Raw genomic sequence first — 18,814 nt, 5'->3', positions numbered from 1 at the left:
AAATCTCCCAAATTATAGGTAGTATTCAAAGTTTTAATTGCATTTCAAATAACCGCAAAAGGCCTTTAAATCATTAACGCAAGAGACAAAAAGTGCTGGAAACAGAAAGCTCAAAGTAAAACTTTTTTGGGAAATTCAAAAAAATTTCCATCAAAAATTTAATTGGCATGCAAATTTTTTTATCTCAATAGCAGTGTGTTGTAAACGATTTTGCAACAGATAGAAAGGGGTTGAAATTCGATTTTACATCCAAACTGTTGGTCAGAAAGCCTAAATTGAGAGTTGAAAAATGTTTGATTTCCACTTTTAACATTTTCACTTTTTATTCATGTGAAGAAACGTGATCTTCACATCGTGTGTTAACATGGGTAATATCATCCTGAGAGCTCAGAAACCTACCTGTCCTTATTGATATCAATGAAGATTTTATATAATCATTAGAAGCTCATTGACTGTATTTACCATGATTTCTATTTGTTTGTATTTACTTCGAATGATACCCATTTACTTTTATTGATATCACTGAAAGTTCAGTGATAACAATAGATTCTCGTTGACTGTATTTACCATTATTTCTATTGATATCCATGAGCACCTATTGATATCACTGAACGTACAGTGATATCAATAGAAGTTCATTGACTGTATTTACTGTGATGTGTATTGATATCCATGAACTCCTATTGATTTCCATGATTATGTATTGATATCCATGAGCATATATTGATATCAATAGAGTTTTTCTATCGATTTCTATGGATCTCTTCCACTAGGGGCATCACTTTAGAACATAAATATCTACAAAAGTATCGGATTCATATATATATTATATATATATATATATATATATATATATATATGAAATAAAGTTTTAAAATGAAGTTTTATTGAAAATAATAGATATAATATGAAATATATTATATTGTATCTATTATTTTCAATAAAACTTTATTTTAAAACTGTTTTGAAATTTTTATTTAACCTTTATGTTGTTTAGAATTATGTGTTTATTCAGAAAAAGAACATTATCATAGTGAGTTATTCAACATTAGTGTATCTGTTAAATTTCTGGTAAAATGCTAAGTCCGCATATTGATTACACCGATATTTGCTATCAAGTTTTATTGATATTTTGAATATCGAATTGAAGATTCGATTTTAATTGAGAAAAATGTAATATTACAATACCTATCATCTTATGTCCCTTTCAAAAGAAATGTTCAGCTGCTTCTATACAACAACTGGAAGCATGACAAATTGAGAACTTGATGTAATGAAATCTTGAAGAACTGAAAATAGGCATAAATAAACATCCTCAGTCAGCTAAGAATCTATATGCAAAATTTCAAATTAATCAGTTGAGTATATTTCAGACGTGATGATGCATCAAACATAATTCCCTATTCCTTATGTGTATAAGCCAGTGCTTTCCTTTATTATAGTATAGAAAACTGAAGAAGTCATAATACTTGAAAACCTCACAGAATCATATCTATTTTTCCAATTCATCAATAAATTTCAGAATCAATTAGATCTAATGCATTATTAAGCCTATTGTATAATCGAAGAGACCTAAACAGGGAAGCATTGTAACCACTGACCGTTCTACATCTGATAATATCAAAGGTGGGATGATCTCTGGAATTGAACGCAGGAACATGGAACCTGATCAATGAGAGCAGCAAAGGAGAAGAAAATCGACCCCTTAACAGACCATGCACGAAAATCAATGAGTCTCTCTCCCGTCGTAATCTCAATGATACAAAGTGAAAGGTACCTCTCAAACGGTCTGTAGGAAAACCCAAAGGACAGGATTGGCCGAAGCGCTTGTAATAGAGAAACCTCAAAAACTCATTCTGAACTACCTCAAGACCATGAGTACACAAATCAGTATAAAGTTCCAAATCACAGAGCAATATTCCAACACACTCTGGACCAATGACACATAAACAGTACATATTGCATCAAGGTTATTGAAGTTAGCTGTATTCCTCATAACAAAACCTAGCATTTTATTGGCTCTAGCTATGCTATAGTCTATGTGCACTGAGAACCTGAGACAGCTATCAAAGATCACATCCAAATCCTTACATGTATCGACTCTTTCCAGATTCATACCATGTACTTCATAAGAAAAGTTCATCTTCAAATTTTTTCTAGAGAATGAGATACACTTACACTTCCTAACATTCAAGTCAAGTCCATTGATAGAAGACCATCTAGCCAATCTGTCAAGATCTTGCTGCAACAAATTACAATCATTGGAGTTAGTAATCTCCATGTAGAGCTTCACATCATCAGCAAAGATCAAACATTTTGCTTTCTTTAACTGGAGAGGCAGTTCATTGATCAATAGAAGGTATAAAAGAGGACCGAGTACGCTCCCCTGTGGAACTCCTGAAGTGCTGAAAAAGGGAGTTGATCTAGAACACCTGACCATAACATAATTGGTACGATGGAATAAGTAACTTCTGAAAAGATTCACAAGTTGCACACAAAAACCCAAATCATCAAGTCTCCTCAACAGTGCTCCCTGATCAACATGATCAAATGCTTTTGCATAGTCTGTGTAAATGACATCAACCTCACCTCCAGAATCCATTACCCTCGAAACATCCATAGTGAACTCCATCAAATTGGTGACCACAGACCTTCCAGGGAGAAACCCATGTTGACAGTCCGATATCAGAGGACGGGAGTAACACAAAATCTCACCATACAAAACACGCTCAAAAACCTTTGTGAAGACTGACAGCAGGGAGATCGAACGATAGTTATCAATCAGATCCTTTCTGCCAGACTTGAAAATGGGTATTACCTTGGAAATCTTCCACCTTGTAGGAAATAAACCTTTCGCCAAAGATAAATCGAATTTATATTTCAATGGGTCAACCAACACATCTCTGCAACCTTTCACTATGAATGCAGGAACCTCATCCTCACCAGGAGTAGTGAGCGGCTTCATTCTATTAATTACCCTCCTTATGCTCTCAACAGAAACTGATGAAACAGCTAATGAACTGGGAGCCAAATCCTTTCTAATTCCATTTTCCTAACTAATCTGATTCACGTTATCACTAAAGGTGCAAGTAATTGGAGTATAAACCGACTTGAAGTACTCAGCAAAACCATCGGGCAGTTCAGATCCCACAAAGGCCCTATCACCGAGCTCCATTCTCTGACAGATCCCCTTAGCCTCACGCTTACTATTCACAAACTTCCAGAACTCCTTCGACTCACCCTTGATATTCCTCTGTACCCTAGTCATATACTCATCATGAGAACGGGATATAAGATTCTTCAGCTCTCTTCTAATATCGTTGAACCGATTTCTATGATAGGCCGAAAAAGTTTTCTTCCGTGCGAGTTTGTTTTTCCTCTTAATCATCTGTATGATATTCCGATTAAACCAAGGAGGATACTTCGAGTTAATTGCATTGACACGTTTTTTTGGGATGGTGAGATCAAAACATGAATATATGATTGAATAAAAAAGATCTACCGCTGAATCAACATCTTTAATACTATAAAGAACCTGCCAATTATAATCTCTAAGGATATTGTAAAGAGAAAGATAGTCCGCTCTCCTGAAATCATACTTCAACTCCCCATCAGATTGATGCTGATGACTCCCCCGACTCAACTGGACACCCGTCAGCAATTCCATGCTCAGAGCTGGGTGATGTTCAACATCTTCATGGACCAAAGGCAAAGACTCATGTTTGAGCCCTTCAATCTGCATACTAGACATTACCAAATCAAGTGTACGGCCATTGGCATTTTTAACATTATTATAAGATTGAAGATCAAAAAATCCTGAGAAATTGTTTAACTTTTTTGCACACATAGTACCATTCATTAAATCAAAATCCTCGTCAGTTATTTCAGGTAAGTTGAAATCACCAGCTATGAACAATTTATCTTTAATTATATGAGAGTATGTTTCGATGTGATCAAAATATGATTCAAAGTCACCTATGAGAGCATTATTACAAAAGTAGACAATGTTAATATATATAGGAAAAGTGGGTAATAGAATACGAATCATCAGATTCTCTGAATTTCTGAGATTATGAGACAAATTAATATCAAAACATTCCTCCGAGGGTATGTCCCTACGAACGGCAATCAGCACACCTCCACCACGACAAGAGTGGCTACCAGGTCTGTCTCTACGATAAACAGTGTATCTCTCATCAAAAAGTTCAGAATCAACAAAACTAGAATTAAGCCAAGTCTCCGTTATCAAAATCATATCATAATCACAGGCAAGCACCGATTGAAGGAAACCATGAGTCTTCGTTCTGAGACCCCTTACATTTTGATAATAAACTTTCAAGGAATTAATGCAATAGTTCATTGAGAAATTGAGAATCATAAGATCATCTTACCAGCCGCTCATCAAATAGAATAATTCAGTTACAGTCAGGAATATAAGTACATAATATCAGTTTTCTCTAATCTTAGACATGATAAGCTTGAAAAATAATCGTGACAGTATTTAATTTACACATTACCAGCCAACTATCATATCAGCATGCATGGTAATTGGGTGCTAACAACTAATTCTATGATTCCACATAAAACAATGTAGACTTCTTTAAATTATCATTTATTTAGTGAGATATTATTTTAGCGAGAGATTATTTCACTTACTTGATTGGGCTTGGCAGAAATGAAAGAAGAAAGCATAATAAACAAATGGATCGGTTGCGGAATTCAGAAAGCTATAGGACTATCAGTTGAAAAGATAAAACTGCTTTCAAAACAGAATAACAGTGTATATAGTCAATTCAGTAGAATTCGTTGTACCGTGGAACTGTACAGATATACATTAACAAGATAATTTCAATACTGTACTGCCTTCATTGATTAGAGAGATTAACTTGCCAGATAGTTTCGACTACGAGATATTTAGTCATAGTAGAATAGATCATTTCCACAACTAACTTACTAGTGTCAGTAATAATAATGAGTGCAAATCATAGCAATAGTCATTCAAAAACCCAATCAACTAATACCAATCGGTTAAAAAACAATGTAAATATCCTATCAATTCTTGGAGAAGAAACAATCCAAAAATGCGCACCGACCACTCATTACACATATATCTATAATCATAAAAAATATAATATTCAATTCTGAATTTGAAACAAGAAGTATGGATAAAAAAAACCTGCAATTCAAATCAGCAAAGACAAATATGACTTCAATTAAAAAGCCTACTTGAAAGAAATGTAATTTGGGGTAGCCTATATAGAGAAAATAAGTATAAATAATGGTATGATCAGATATAGATAATGGTAAGTTAAAATTAAAATATGATAAAAAATAAGTTCATATTGAAGTGAGTTCATAAAATTAATAAAACAAAATAAAATTCATAAAACAACATAAGTGTTTTATGAAGTGAGTTCATAATTCATGAACTAATTCATCAGTATTCCATTTATTACCTATATTATTCATCCATAATGTCCTGTAAGTCTTTCTCAGAGTAAATCCTAATCACCTTATCACCCTCACTAAACTTCATCTTCACATTACCTGTCATATCGATCCAGACGAATTTAAACCCTTTTGCTCGCTGTACCTTTTTCGCCCTAGCAAACAGTAACCTCCTTTTGGCTGTCAAGGACCTGTTAATATACACCGGCTTAGCGTCACCGATGAAGCCCATATGTTGAGTGTTCAGATCACCTTTCATTTTTCTTCTCTGAAGAAGGGTTTCAACATCGCTCCTGCGCACAAAACGGACCGCGATTCCTGCAGTTGGTCGATTCTCTCTTTTTCGGAGACGATGACACGCATCAATAGAGTCCTTGTTGACGTCCATATTCAGTGTTTTACACACCTGAAGAACAACTTCAGCAACATCCTCATCAGCTACCGATGGAACTCCGTAGATCTCAACAGTGTTACGTCTAGAGTACTGCTCCAGATCATAAACTATATAAATATTACTATATAAACTATATTATTAAATATAAACTATTACTTATTTTAATGTGATCTATTCATGTTTTTCTCATGAAATTCAATGATAGGCCTACAGCATGAAGACATGTCAATTTCATTTGTTCTGGTGGCAAAATTTTACATTAAAAATAATTATTTGATAAACTCCAAGTTCAATTTTAATGAAAACAAATTCCTTCGAAAAAATAATTGATAATAATATGTTTCGAGGGAAAAAATTAAGAACAAATGAAAGAGGGGAACAATGAAGGGAAGAATCGGGATTTGAAGCAAGGATCCATTGCTCCGTAAGCTAGCGTTTTACCTCTATGCTACATGGCCGATCGAAAATATTAGTCTTGTAACAGCATTATAACCTTCTCATAAAAAACACACACTTCTGAGCTGCAACAATGTAGCCTATGGAACTTCTTGTACGTTAGAATAGATTTGAACATTAATTCTGAAAAATCTAGAAGAAAAACTGAAATTTGGGTTTCCAGGTGCATGAGATTGATATTTTTAGAATCCATATGCAAAATTTGTAGATCTAAATCATTCCCGTTTTTCTGGTATGCAATCCACAAGTTGACATGTTTTGATGTGAACACACGAACAAACACAACCCTCCTCTCTCTTATTATATAGATGGTTTTAGATGGGGAGTTTACAATCCAGAGTTATCAAAAATCACTTTAGCTGGCTAAAACAACATTGTGAATACCCCTAGAGTCTGAAGTCATTGATCATTCTCAATTCATCTATTCGATTTGAATCATTTTTCAGCAGAAAGAAATTTATATTGAAATCTTGTTTCAGAATTCATGAAATTTTTTAATCAGTCAGACCAGGTTAAAAGAATATTGAATACAATCGCCTGTATCTCCTGTAAGCCTCTCCACGTGATTGGATTCCCCTGTGAGTAAATCACTATAACTTGTGGCACTATAAAAATGTCATACTTAACTCTCAGAGAAAAAAGGTTCATCAAAGTCCAGAGCAAACCAATGGCCATAATTCTTCTAAAGGTCATCTACAGTAGAATCTTTTCTTTTTCCCCATCAACAGCTACTTAAACAATCTCAAATGGTTTGGAAATTTTCCTCGATTTCCTGTTGCAAGTTTTGTCCCATATTAGATACAGATTCTAGCATACCTTCTTTTTTGAGTGAATTCACCAACTCGTTGAGTGCTTCCATCACCATTTTTTATCTTGCTTGCATTTTCATGCGAAACTTTTGAAGATTTTGTACTGTTATCTATTCTACTATGAGAAATTGATCAGAAAACTTGGTTTGATTTTGGAAATAGTTTAGCTCCAAACGAGTCTCCTACTCACAAGGACCTTGTTGATTATTATTACTATTATTACTATTATTGAAAAATATTTTTTGTCTTAATAACTAAGTAGCCGGAGATCAATTCTGATCTCAAGACTAAAATAGTTGCAATTCAAAGCAGAGACTCTTTTCCAGATCAGAGGCTTAGAAACTTACATACAATATTAGTTGTACCAAGGACTGCTGCTTTCTGCATAATTCTCATATGCCAGTTCTCCAACTGCAGTTGTTCCATTGCTTGTCTCCATTCTTTTGTGACCAGTCCATTGGCAGACACTACTATAGGGATTATCACCACCTTCCTTAATTTATACATATCTTTCAGTTCAACTGACAGGGGCTGGTATTTTCTTTTCTTTTCGGCAATGGTACTCACAAGATTCTCATCAAGGGGCACTGCCACATCAATTATGTAAGCCTCTTTATTCTTTCTGTCAAACAAGACGATGTCTGGCCTGTTAGCCTCCACTGCTCTGTCAGTTGTCTTACAACAATCCCAAAGAAGTCTTCCCTTCTCACCATTCAAGACCATTTCTGGCTTACACTTGTAATAGGGCACCTCACTCGCTATCAACTCATATCTTTTCGCCATTGCCTGATGAACCACTTTGGCCACATCGTTGTGCCGTTGCAAATACTCTGTATTAGCTAGTACAGAGCAGCCACCACAAATATGCTGTATCGATTCTATGGCTTTCCTGCAGAGCCGACAGCTACTATCCACTGTGAGTCCCATCACATATCTTTTGTAAGCTCTAGTGCTGATTACCTGGTCCTGAATGGCAAACATGAAACCTTCAGTCTCACCGAATATTCCACTAGTCTGCAACCATTCAATTGATTCTTTTCTGTCAACACAATCAGAATGAAGTGCTGCAGCAAATCTTCCATGCAGCTCTTTCTGCTTCCACGCTTCCAGCCTCTCTTCTACTGTGCTGGCTGTTAGCTGTTGGACTCCATGTGCCAGCTGCAATGGGCTGTACTCCCTGTCTACCAGACAAACGGCCTTTAGCAGACCACTGTTTGCATTCTGGAAGTATTTCCGCAGTCTGTCTTCCTGTTGACGACACATAGTCTCCAGACTCAAGAGGCCTCTTCCACCAACACCTCTAGGCAGGTAGAGCCTCTGGATTGAGCTACGGGGGTGATGGAGTCTATTCTTTGTCAAAGTTGTTCTTACCTTTCTGTCAAACTCCTGCAAAGCTGTATCTGTCCACTTGACTATGCCAAATGTATACATGGCCACAGGGACTGCCCAGGTATTTATAGCAGATATTTTATTCCTAGAGCTAAGCCCTGTTCTGCATACCTTCTCAAGTCTTTGCACAGTCTTCCTTTGAAATTCTCTTCTTATGACAGTATCAGCTCTGCATAAGAGCTGAGCAAGACCCAAATACTTGCATTCATGTGGCCTGCCTAAACTCTGAATAAGCACTTCCTCAGTCAACTGTATAGCTCCATCACCCTCCCCTGATATTTGGCCTCGTTTCACATGCAGCACTTTACACTTTTCCAAACCGAATTCCATACATATTGAATCACTGAAGTTCTTAACAAGCTGGAGCATATTTTTCAACTGGTCTTGGTTGGCAGCATAAACCTTCAGGTCATCCATATATAAGGAATGTGATACCTTCACCTGAGGATTTCTTTTAAGCACATACCCATAGCCTGAGTCACGGAGCATTCTACTCAATGGGTTTAGAGCCATACAGAACCACAGGGGGCTCAAACTGTCCCCCTGGAATATGCCTCGCCTGATTGGGATACCTTGTGTTCTGTATGATTCACTACCCCATCCCACCTGTAGTGTGGTCGTCCACTGAGTCATCACACCAGACAAGAAGTTCACAATTCCTGGGCTCACTTTATACAGGTCCAGCACATGCCTCAGCCATGAGTGAGGGACTGAGTCAAAAGCTTTCCTATAGTCCACCCAACCTACAGATACATTGTGGGATCTCTTCCGTACTTGCTGGGAGATTATGCCATCAATCAAAAGCAACTCTTTACATCCCTGAGACCCCTTGCGACAGCCATTCTGTTCAGGTGCTAATAGTTCATTATTTGCTAGATGCTCATGGATGTTTGCAGTCAGGACTGATGTAAGCAACTTGTATATTGTTGGCAGGCAGGTGATTGGGCGATAGTCCTTTGGATCAAGTGAGTCTTTCTTCTTTGGCAGCATGTATGTTATTCCCATTGAGAAACTATCTTTGAGTACATCTGGTTGTTGAATTGCTTCCTGGAACAGATTTGCCAGTACAGGATGTGTACTGGGTAGGTACTTCCACCACACATTGTGGATACCATCTATTCCAGGGGCTTTCCAATTTTGAGTCTTGCTGATGGCCTTTTTTACATCAGCAGCAGTGATCACTACTTCTGCCATTCTTGGCACATCTTGGAGGGCAACATTCTCGTCCTGCAGCCAATAAGATTGGCTATGCTGCTTTGGTACTGACCATATTCCACCCCAGAACTCTTCCATTGACTTTTTATCTGGGAAATGCTGCTGTGTTGACCCTTTGTCTCCCTCCAACTGCCTATACAAATCTCTCTGCCTGGTAGCAAAATCAGTTTCATCTTTCCTTCTTTTTGCTGCCTCATTATACCTCCTAATCCTCGAACCCAGGGCTGCTATCCTCTGTCTCAAGTGCTCATCCTCCTCTCTGAGTTTTTGTAGGAAAAATTTATCTTTCATCCTGAGCCCCATTCGCCACGCTATGCTCTTCACACCAGACAGTGTTTTCTTTCCACATCCTCTCCCATCAGTCAGAAACTCAGCAATGTGACTTATCACCTTCCTTGCTTTTTTAATTTTCTCTTCGATCCTTCTTCTCCAAGGAGGGTGAGATTCTTCGTTTTTAGCTCTTTTTTGCTGTGTTTCAGACCTTGTTTGTCTCTTTCTTACTTTGAGACCCAGTGACATGCACACAGTAAGTGCCCCAATCTGCACACCTGACACCAGTTCCTCCAATGATGTATAAACTTCCTCACTGAGTAAGTGGTCCATCCTTGTACACATTTGGTGGAACTTCAAGTTACAGTATGCTCGTGGTATATGTGGCCTGTCCTGTACGTCGATGCCTGTATACAACAACTTATTTTCGATGTGCAGATCTCTGAGCATTTGAAGCTCATTATCCTCGTCCTCAATCTCAGTAAACATAATAACTCTTTCATCGACTGCCTCGCCTATTTCCTGCTCTGTGGCTTCTCTCTCTTCAAGCTGTTCTTCACCCTGAGGCTCAATGTCCAAAACATCTGGCACAATTTCAAGCTGTATCAATATTTCCTGCTTTAACTGGTGCAGCTCTGCTTCTGATAGTACTCTGCGCCTCTGAATAGAGTTCAATTGGCTACATACCCTTTGTTCATCCAGATTGCTCTCTGGGTAGATTTGTTTCCATTCCGCACACATTCTTTGTCTGTAGCCTTCTTTCTCTGTCTCTACTTTGGTGCTTCTGTAGTAGGCATGCATGATTGAGATATTCATTTCTCTTGTCCACTTCATGCGTCTCCCTAATCGATTTGGAGCGACGGGAGCCTCATTTAGAGGCCCCAAGCCATCTCCAATTTGTCCAATTGGCCGCTCGCCTAAAGGCTGAAGTGAGGTGCGGCCATTCCCATCCTCAGCCCGGGTCTGCCGTCCCTCATCAGCTATAGACCCAGTAGCTGATGAATCCGAGGCTTGGCTTCTTGTTCTAGGAGCATTAATATCACGGGCTGGGCGCGAGCTGCTAACACACGCCCCCCGGTGTTGTGGCTGTTGCCACAACTGAATTTAAGGAAATTGATAAAATGAAAAAGAAATCAGCCCTATGATCCCCATGTATATAGTTGGGAGACCTGGGCTTGGAAAAACAAGAGTTTGGCAAAAGTAAGACCATACAGGAAGATGAAAGATGAGTTAAAAGAAGAATGACACACAGCTGAGTCAATAGAAAAACTGTCATTCTAGAAGAAAAGGAGATCCAGAGCATGGTGAAGGAGAAGAAGGGAGGGGATATAAGGGCTCTGGAAGAAGAGGGGGCCTCCTTTCAGTCGCCTTTTACGACAAGCAGGAGATACTGTGGGTTTATTCTTTCCATCAACTTTGTTACTGAGTCTCTCTTATTTGACTCTTCTGCCCCCCTCCCACAGGGGGATTATTATTATTATTATTTTTTTTTTTCTACCCAAGTTTGACAACTATTTCTCTTTTGATATGATTTAAATTGAAAATTATTATTTTGGGATCACTGATTGATTATATCAATGTACTTGGTAAGAAGTGTTTATCTGTATTCATGAAAAGTCATGAAACTCTCGTGTTTACGAACTATTGTCTCTCCCCCCCCTCACCTCGTCGTAGACTGCAGTTCGGGAGGAGGAACTCGTCAGTTGCTGCTTGGATTCTGAGCAAATCGTTGCTATCCAGGCAGACCCGCATCGCACTCTCGTCGCCTTTACAGGCCCCAAATCCAGAGTGAGTTCAGTTCTATTCATTTTTCTATTTGTAAAAATCTCGGTCCTCCGGAATTAATAAACCCCCTGTATAACTTATCTATGTGGTCCAATCCGCGGCAGGATAAGTATCAGTGATCTCTGGATTAACTACGTCTTCTACGCTGTGCTACGAAAGTGTACATAATTCTCTTCAAAAAGATTTCAACTCTGAAAAGTTTTCCCTGGTGTGAAAATATTTAGAAGTGCTCAATTTTTCTATGAAGTTTTCCGTTTTTTGTACGTTTCTATCATGTCCATGTATTAAGTTATTCAATTTCATAAATTAGTAATCCGTGCTCAATAGCCTGTTCAAGTTGAAATCCGCCATGCTAACTTCGACATGTAATTAATTGCAAAGTTGTAGACAACGATCGCTTCCTTATCTTGTTGTTGGAGTGTCTCTACGTTGTCCTTGTCATTCTCTCTCTCTCTCGGGCCTCGACTCTCTTTCTCAATCAGAGCGCGCGCGCGTTTGTGCGGTCTTCAGAGTGGAGCACTGCGCATGACTGGTCTCCGTCTCCCACCAATACCACATAAATCTGCAGCTACCAGCCTGACGTCATCTAGGTGAGGGGTGAGGATTGACGATTGAGGGACATTAGTTCATTACCAGCTGTCACTGTGAGTGGCGAAAACAAAAATAGTATTTCTAACCTAAAATAATGGCAGATCAACAGCAACAGGAATCTGTTCAATCTGGATCGAGTCAAGCAGAAGCAGTTAATGATTCTGGAATTAATCAGGACCAATCATTATTAAATGAAACTAGCAATGAAAATGCAATTTCAAATACTTTGTCTGCTACTGCTAATAAAGATAGTTTAACTCAGTTCAAGTTATTGGATAATAGACGTTCTAGAATTATTCGTAAAATAGAATTGACTTTAAACAATATTGAAGGCGAGCTGTCTCAAATTGTGAGTTCTGAAATCAAAAATGATTTTTCCATATTTGAAAATATTAATTATCAAATATTCGAGTTATCGGTTATGTATGACATTCAAGATGAAATTCCCTCAATGAATTTCCCTCAATGAAATTCAATTAAAATATGACGAACTTTACCCTCGATTCATTAAAATGTCTAAACCTCCAACGTGTGTAACCGTAACCCCCACTGCTGTTGTTAAATCGAACATTTCATTGCCTCGTATCCAAATAACAAAATTCAACGGATCTATTTCTCAATGGAACGAATTTTACAATAGTTTCAAAACTCTGATTCATGATAATGAAGACCTGTCCGAGGTTGAGAAATTCCAATACTTACGTTCAAGTTTAAGTGATTCTGCTTACGAATCTATTTCGGCAATTCCTTTGTCGGCTCATGGGTACTCATTAGCGTTCAGACAGCTTGAGAAACGTTATCAGAACCCACGAATTTATCCAATTATTTCGTTGAACAAATTCTTGATTGTCTGTCCATATCAAAACCTGATTATAGTTCTATTAGAAGTTTTGTTGAAACAAATTCATCAGCAATTGAATCTTTGAAGGGTCAAAATCTACAAAACCCATTCGACTTCGTTCTGTTGTCAATACTGTTGAGGAAGATGGACAAGAATACAAGATTCGATTTTGAAGCCTCATTAAAAGGAGAAGAAATACCCGAATGCAGTTCACTGATCCAGTTCTTAGTTAAAAAATCACGCACATATGAGCTCATTAATCCAAAACAATCTGTCACTTCTGAAGAAAGGGAAAATAAAAGAAATCCATCAACTGAAAGATTCAAAAAAATGACCAATTCCAGTGCGTTAATAACTTCAAACCAAAGCAAACCTAACTCTGAGTTTCTCTCTCAAAGTCGTACCACAACTGGAAGTTGCATTGTATGCAGTTGTGGAGATCACAGAATTTATAGTTGTCCAAAATTACTCAACATGGATATCAATGAACGTTACAATACTGTAAAATCACTCAAATTATGCTACCAATGTTTAGCTTCTCACAATCGATCACAGTGTAAATCTATACATCACTGCAAGAAATGTGATTCAAAGAGGCATCACACGTTATTACACTCAGAAAATGCATTCAAAAAAGGTGAAGCCACTTCGAATCAAGTTATTACTCAATCTGCTCCTAGACAAGACTCAAAGGTTACCTGCAACACAAGTCTATCTATTGCTAACATGTCTGATTGTCTTTTGGGAACTGCTAAGATTATTGTGTATGATACGTTCAATAAACCCCACATAGCTCGTGCTATTCTTGATTCAGGCTCACAGATTACTGCTATCACAAAGAGCTTACTTGACAAATTAAATCTAAAACCGTCAGCATCTCAACGCCGTTTATTAGGAATTGGTTCAACCACCACCAAATGTTATGGAGAAGTCGAGTTAAAAATCTCATCTCCTATTCAGACAAAATTCAAATGCAGTACAAATGCATTGGTATTGAATTCCATAACTTGTAAACAACCTATCACATCATTAGATGCTAAACAATTTACTCATTTGTCTAATTTAAAATTAGCTGATGAAACGTTCTATGAGTCAGGTGAAATAGAAGTTATCATTGGTACAGAACTGTTTCTGGAAACCATTTGTACACAAGTTCAGGGAGTCACTTTGAAATTTGACAACTCTCCCGGCGCTCTAAGCACTGTATTTGGCTATGTTATTATGGGTGCAACAAACAGCTGTAATAATTCAAATTCTGTCTACACCTCTTTATTAACGCATGTAGAACCTATCAATGACTTGATCAGCAAATTTTGGGAGTCTGAAGAAGTCAGCAGTCAGATAGTTAAGGACCCATCACACGAGTTTTGTGAGAAATTATATTCAGACACAACAAAACGTCTTCTTACGGGGAGATATGAAGTAGCCTTGCCGTTCAAAAGCTCAGATGTAAAGTTAGGCGACAATCGCTTATCCACAATGAAAAAATATTTCTCTCTTGAGAAACGTTTGTCGCAAAATCCCACAATGCACAAGCAGTACCACGATTTCATGTTGAAATATATTGAATTGTCTCACATGTCAAAAGCGCTCACATCTTCAAGCTATGTAATACCTCACCACTGTGTTTTCAAAGAGGATAGTTCAACAACAAAGCTCAGAGTTGTTTTTAATGCTTCTTCACCGTGTGTTAACGGTTCTGTTCTAAATGAAGTGTTGCATGTTGGCCCCAAACTTCAAAACGAGTTGTTTCACACTCAAATGGCAAATGATTATGAATCACAATTTCCACTTGCCGCTCATGTTGTTAAACATCATATCAATGTAGATGATATTTGTGAGTGGTGCAGCTAGCGTACAGGAAGCCAGGCTTCTCATTTCACAGTTGAACGATTTAATGCAGAAAGGTGAAATGCAGTTGAGGAAATGGGCGTCAAATACGCCAGAAATAGTTGAAGAATTTCCCGATGATTTCTTAGAAAATCCACTTGCATTCACAGATTCAACACAAAGTATCAAAGTACTTGGCTTTCGATGGAGTCCGTCTTCAGATAGTTTCTCATATATTGTAACTCAGTTCAATGCTGAACCGACAAAACGTTCAATATTATCATATATTGCAAAGTTGTTTGATCCATTGGGATTACTTGCTCCTGTTGTGTTCACATTCAAATATTTCTTGAAACTTATTTGGTTGGCAAATCTGAATTGGGATGACCCACTCGATGATAATCTCACATGTCAATGGAAAAGTATCTCTGACTCGATGTCATCAATTTCAAAAATTCAAATACCTCGTCATATTGACACAACTTATGTGAATATATCTATGCTTGCCTACTGTGATGCGAGTCAGAAGGGCATCGCTTGCTGTATATATATTCACGTATCTTCCAATGATCAATTCATTTCCATGAATCTAGTTATGGCCAAAACGAAGGTGGCACCAGTCAAAGTAAACACCATTCCTAGATTGGAACTATGCGGCGCTCTTCTCCTTGCGAAACTGTGCAAGAATGTTATACCAATCTATGAAAAATGTGTCACTCGTATTCGACTTTACACTGACGCAAAATTAGTCTTGACATGGCTAAGAACTCCTGCATATAAGTTGAAAACTTTTGTCAGTAATCGCGTCATACAGATACTAGAGCTAACAAAACCAGAAAATTGGTTTCATGTATCCACAGAATGTAATCCAGCCGATCTAGCGTCGAGAGGGCTCGCCGCCAAGGAGATTATAGATAACGAATTGTGATGGAACGGTCACCCTTCCTATCATGTCATACCTCAATCGTGGCCAATTTCTAAAGTAGACATCATAGAAGATGATAGTGAAATGAAACCACAAATTTCAGTACTCGCCACTGTAAGTATGGAAAAAACATGTGTTGAAAAATACTCCAATCTTCACAAAGCTGTTCGAATTTTGGCATACTGTCTACACTTTATCAATGAATGTAAAGTGAAACGTAATAATAAAATGCTGCAACTTGATTCTGTTGTTCCCTCGCCCTCTGTGGTCGAATGTCGTCATTCACTATCAGTAATTGTGAAAGACACTCAGAAGTTTTATTTTCACGAATTAATGACTCTTTTGTCACAAGATAAACCAGCGCCTCCAAATTTATCCTCGTTATACCCGTTCATCGATAAAGATGGATTGATTAGGGTGGGCGGTCGCCTCAGTAATTCCGACCTCCATCATAATAGGAAACATCCTATTCTTCTCCCGAAAAAGTGTCACCTCACATTAATCATTTGTAGATTCTTGCATGTCACATTAATAAATCTCTGCCACAGATTTAGAAATCAAGTCTCGATGGTTTGGAGAGCATATTATTGGAGTGATTCTTTTACTCTGCTGCTTCTAATATGTTCACTACATATGTTTGATTTTAGACCATATACATGAAAAGCTATGTCCACCTGTATCACTCCATCTTTATTGAGAATTTTCATAACTCTTCTCATCACAAAGTTACCATAATCTTGCAGCGTATTGAAGTTTTGAAAAGTGAAGTAGGAGTTGAATTCAGGAGAGCCATGTCATCATTATGCGAATTTGTCAACGATATTTAGGGATTTAGTCAAATCCACAACTAGTTTCACTTACAATTTTATGGGCGAAGTGAGATTAAGAGTTTTTTTTCAAATATCCATCAGATGTTGACAGAGATTGCGGTTATTGTAGAGATGCATGCTGCACTAAAACTTCAATGCTGAATTATCTTTAAACAGCTACCTAGTAAAAATACAGAGATCAGATCTTTTTGTTCTAGAATTAACTAAGACTAGGATTTTTGTTTGATTGCATCGTGGAGAATGAAAGAACTCTGTTTCTTTTTATAGGTGAGAATACACTTTTACAATTTGCCACAACTATGTTCAGATAAAAATCGTTGGAGACCGAATAACTATTTCTTTCTATACGTTCAAAAGAGAATCACACACTTCTTCACTTGCTTCCAGACTATTGATAACATTTCTTGTCCAACAAGATTCTGTTGTCCATCAGAGTCTTGAAGAAAAAATTTATGTTCTCTTGAGAAGATTATGCTTCTGGAAATCATTCTCACCTCTCATTGTTCTTGTTTTACTTCATTAGATGACTTTCTTCACAATCTCCAGTGATATCCATAATAATGTCAACATACTTGAACAGAATATCTTTGATGGAAGATTTATTTATATAGTAGCAGCCATTTTAGGAAAGCCTTTGAAGAACTAGCTATTCCAATCACTCAGTTTTGGATGATCGAATGAGGGTTTGCTCCAAAGCATGATCGGTTGTCACATTTATTAAATTTTCAAGGTTTCATTTGACAGTGAGTCAATGTATTGACTGTATAGATCTAATGTTTCCTCATTGGAAATTATTTTCTACTTCTATGGGTATTTTTTCATATTTTCTAGATATAACACAGACTTTATAACATAGTTTTTGTGATTGTGATCGTACAGTTTCTATGTGCAGTACCAGAGTCCTTCCTTATGAGCATGAATACAATTTAAGATAAATTAAGCTATGTTACAATAATCAGTCATAAATTTCAAGTAGTCATTGATTTTGATTCTAAAAAACTCCACAAATAGCTCCTGACTTCTTTCAAATATACTTTGACAATCTCCCATATTTGAACCGTTCATGAGTCCTTGTAGTTGTTTCATAGAATTGATTGCTTGCTCTCACACCTTAATTATACTGATCTCCCCTCAATAGATTTCCAACAGTATTCTCTCCAAATATTCCAAATTCAACAAAGATATCTCTCATTCCACTTTCATTCAAGTACCACCCCAAGACAATCAGTCAAACTCAGCCAGATGAAAAGTATCTATTCGTAGATATAAGTTACAGAAATCAGTTGATAAAGCTGCGTTTACACCAAAGTTATTAACAAAATGTTAATAACTTAATCTTTATAGATTCTATTAGATTGAATGTTAATAACTTAATTTTTATATACTCTATTAGATTAACGGAACTTGGCAAACACATATGTCCATCATGTGTATGATAAGTTATGTTCAATGTAATAGAATCTATAAAGATTAAGTTATATTAACATCTCGTTAATAACTTTGGTGTAAACGCAGCTTTAGAGTTGTATTTCCTTTGTAATAAAATATTTAGTCATATCACATGGGAGTAATTGGCATTATTTGTGCTTCAACTGTAAATTTATATTAAGAAAATATTTTACTCCTGTTACACGGTGCTCTATATGGGGTAGCCATATTTGTTTAACTTACTCCATTACTTGACTTTCGCAATTCCAAAGTGATCATTGAACTAAATCGAAAAATTATTCTCTCCTAATGGAATATCAGTTTTTTATCGACTGAGAAACACATATAGGATTCCTAACAAGATGGTTTATCATTGCAATGTAATCATAAATAATGATGAGATGAAGTTTGTAATTTTGACCATAATTAGTATATTATGATGAGAATTATCAATTATTAAGGCTTGAGAGTTGAAAAATCGTGTTCAGCGACCGAAAATACATAAGATAGCGTTCCTGAAATACATAATTTGAATGCATAGACTAGTAGGAGCGATGCGATAGACAGGCCATTACGCGCATTAATCATGGGGGAGGACCGCGC

At 37.1% G+C, this 18,814-nt stretch overlaps 2 protein-coding genes across 2 annotated transcripts in view; one reads left to right on the top strand and one right to left on the bottom strand.

Annotated features, from left to right (window-relative positions):
- The window catches only part of LOC111051244 (annexin B11), a 125,668-nt gene that overhangs the window by 14,143 nt on the left and 92,711 nt on the right, over positions 1-18,814 (top strand). The gene's annotated exons all lie outside the window — the stretch shown is intronic.
- LOC111055986 lies at positions 3,053-11,789 on the bottom strand. The gene is made up of 4 exons (XM_039420132.1): positions 11,646-11,789; positions 7,459-11,079; positions 5,640-5,932; positions 3,053-3,260 (listed from the first exon to the last, which is right to left on the bottom strand). The coding sequence occupies exons 1-4, from the start codon at positions 11,787-11,789 to the stop codon at positions 3,053-3,055; spliced, it is 4,266 nt and encodes a 1,421-aa protein (XP_039276066.1).

This window comes from Nilaparvata lugens, chromosome 2 (assembly GCF_014356525.2).
Source record: "Nilaparvata lugens isolate BPH chromosome 2, ASM1435652v1, whole genome shotgun sequence".
In the NCBI taxonomy this organism is placed as follows: Eukaryota; Metazoa; Arthropoda; class Insecta; order Hemiptera; family Delphacidae; genus Nilaparvata; species Nilaparvata lugens.
This window is presented reverse-complemented; position numbering and strand designations above follow the sequence as displayed.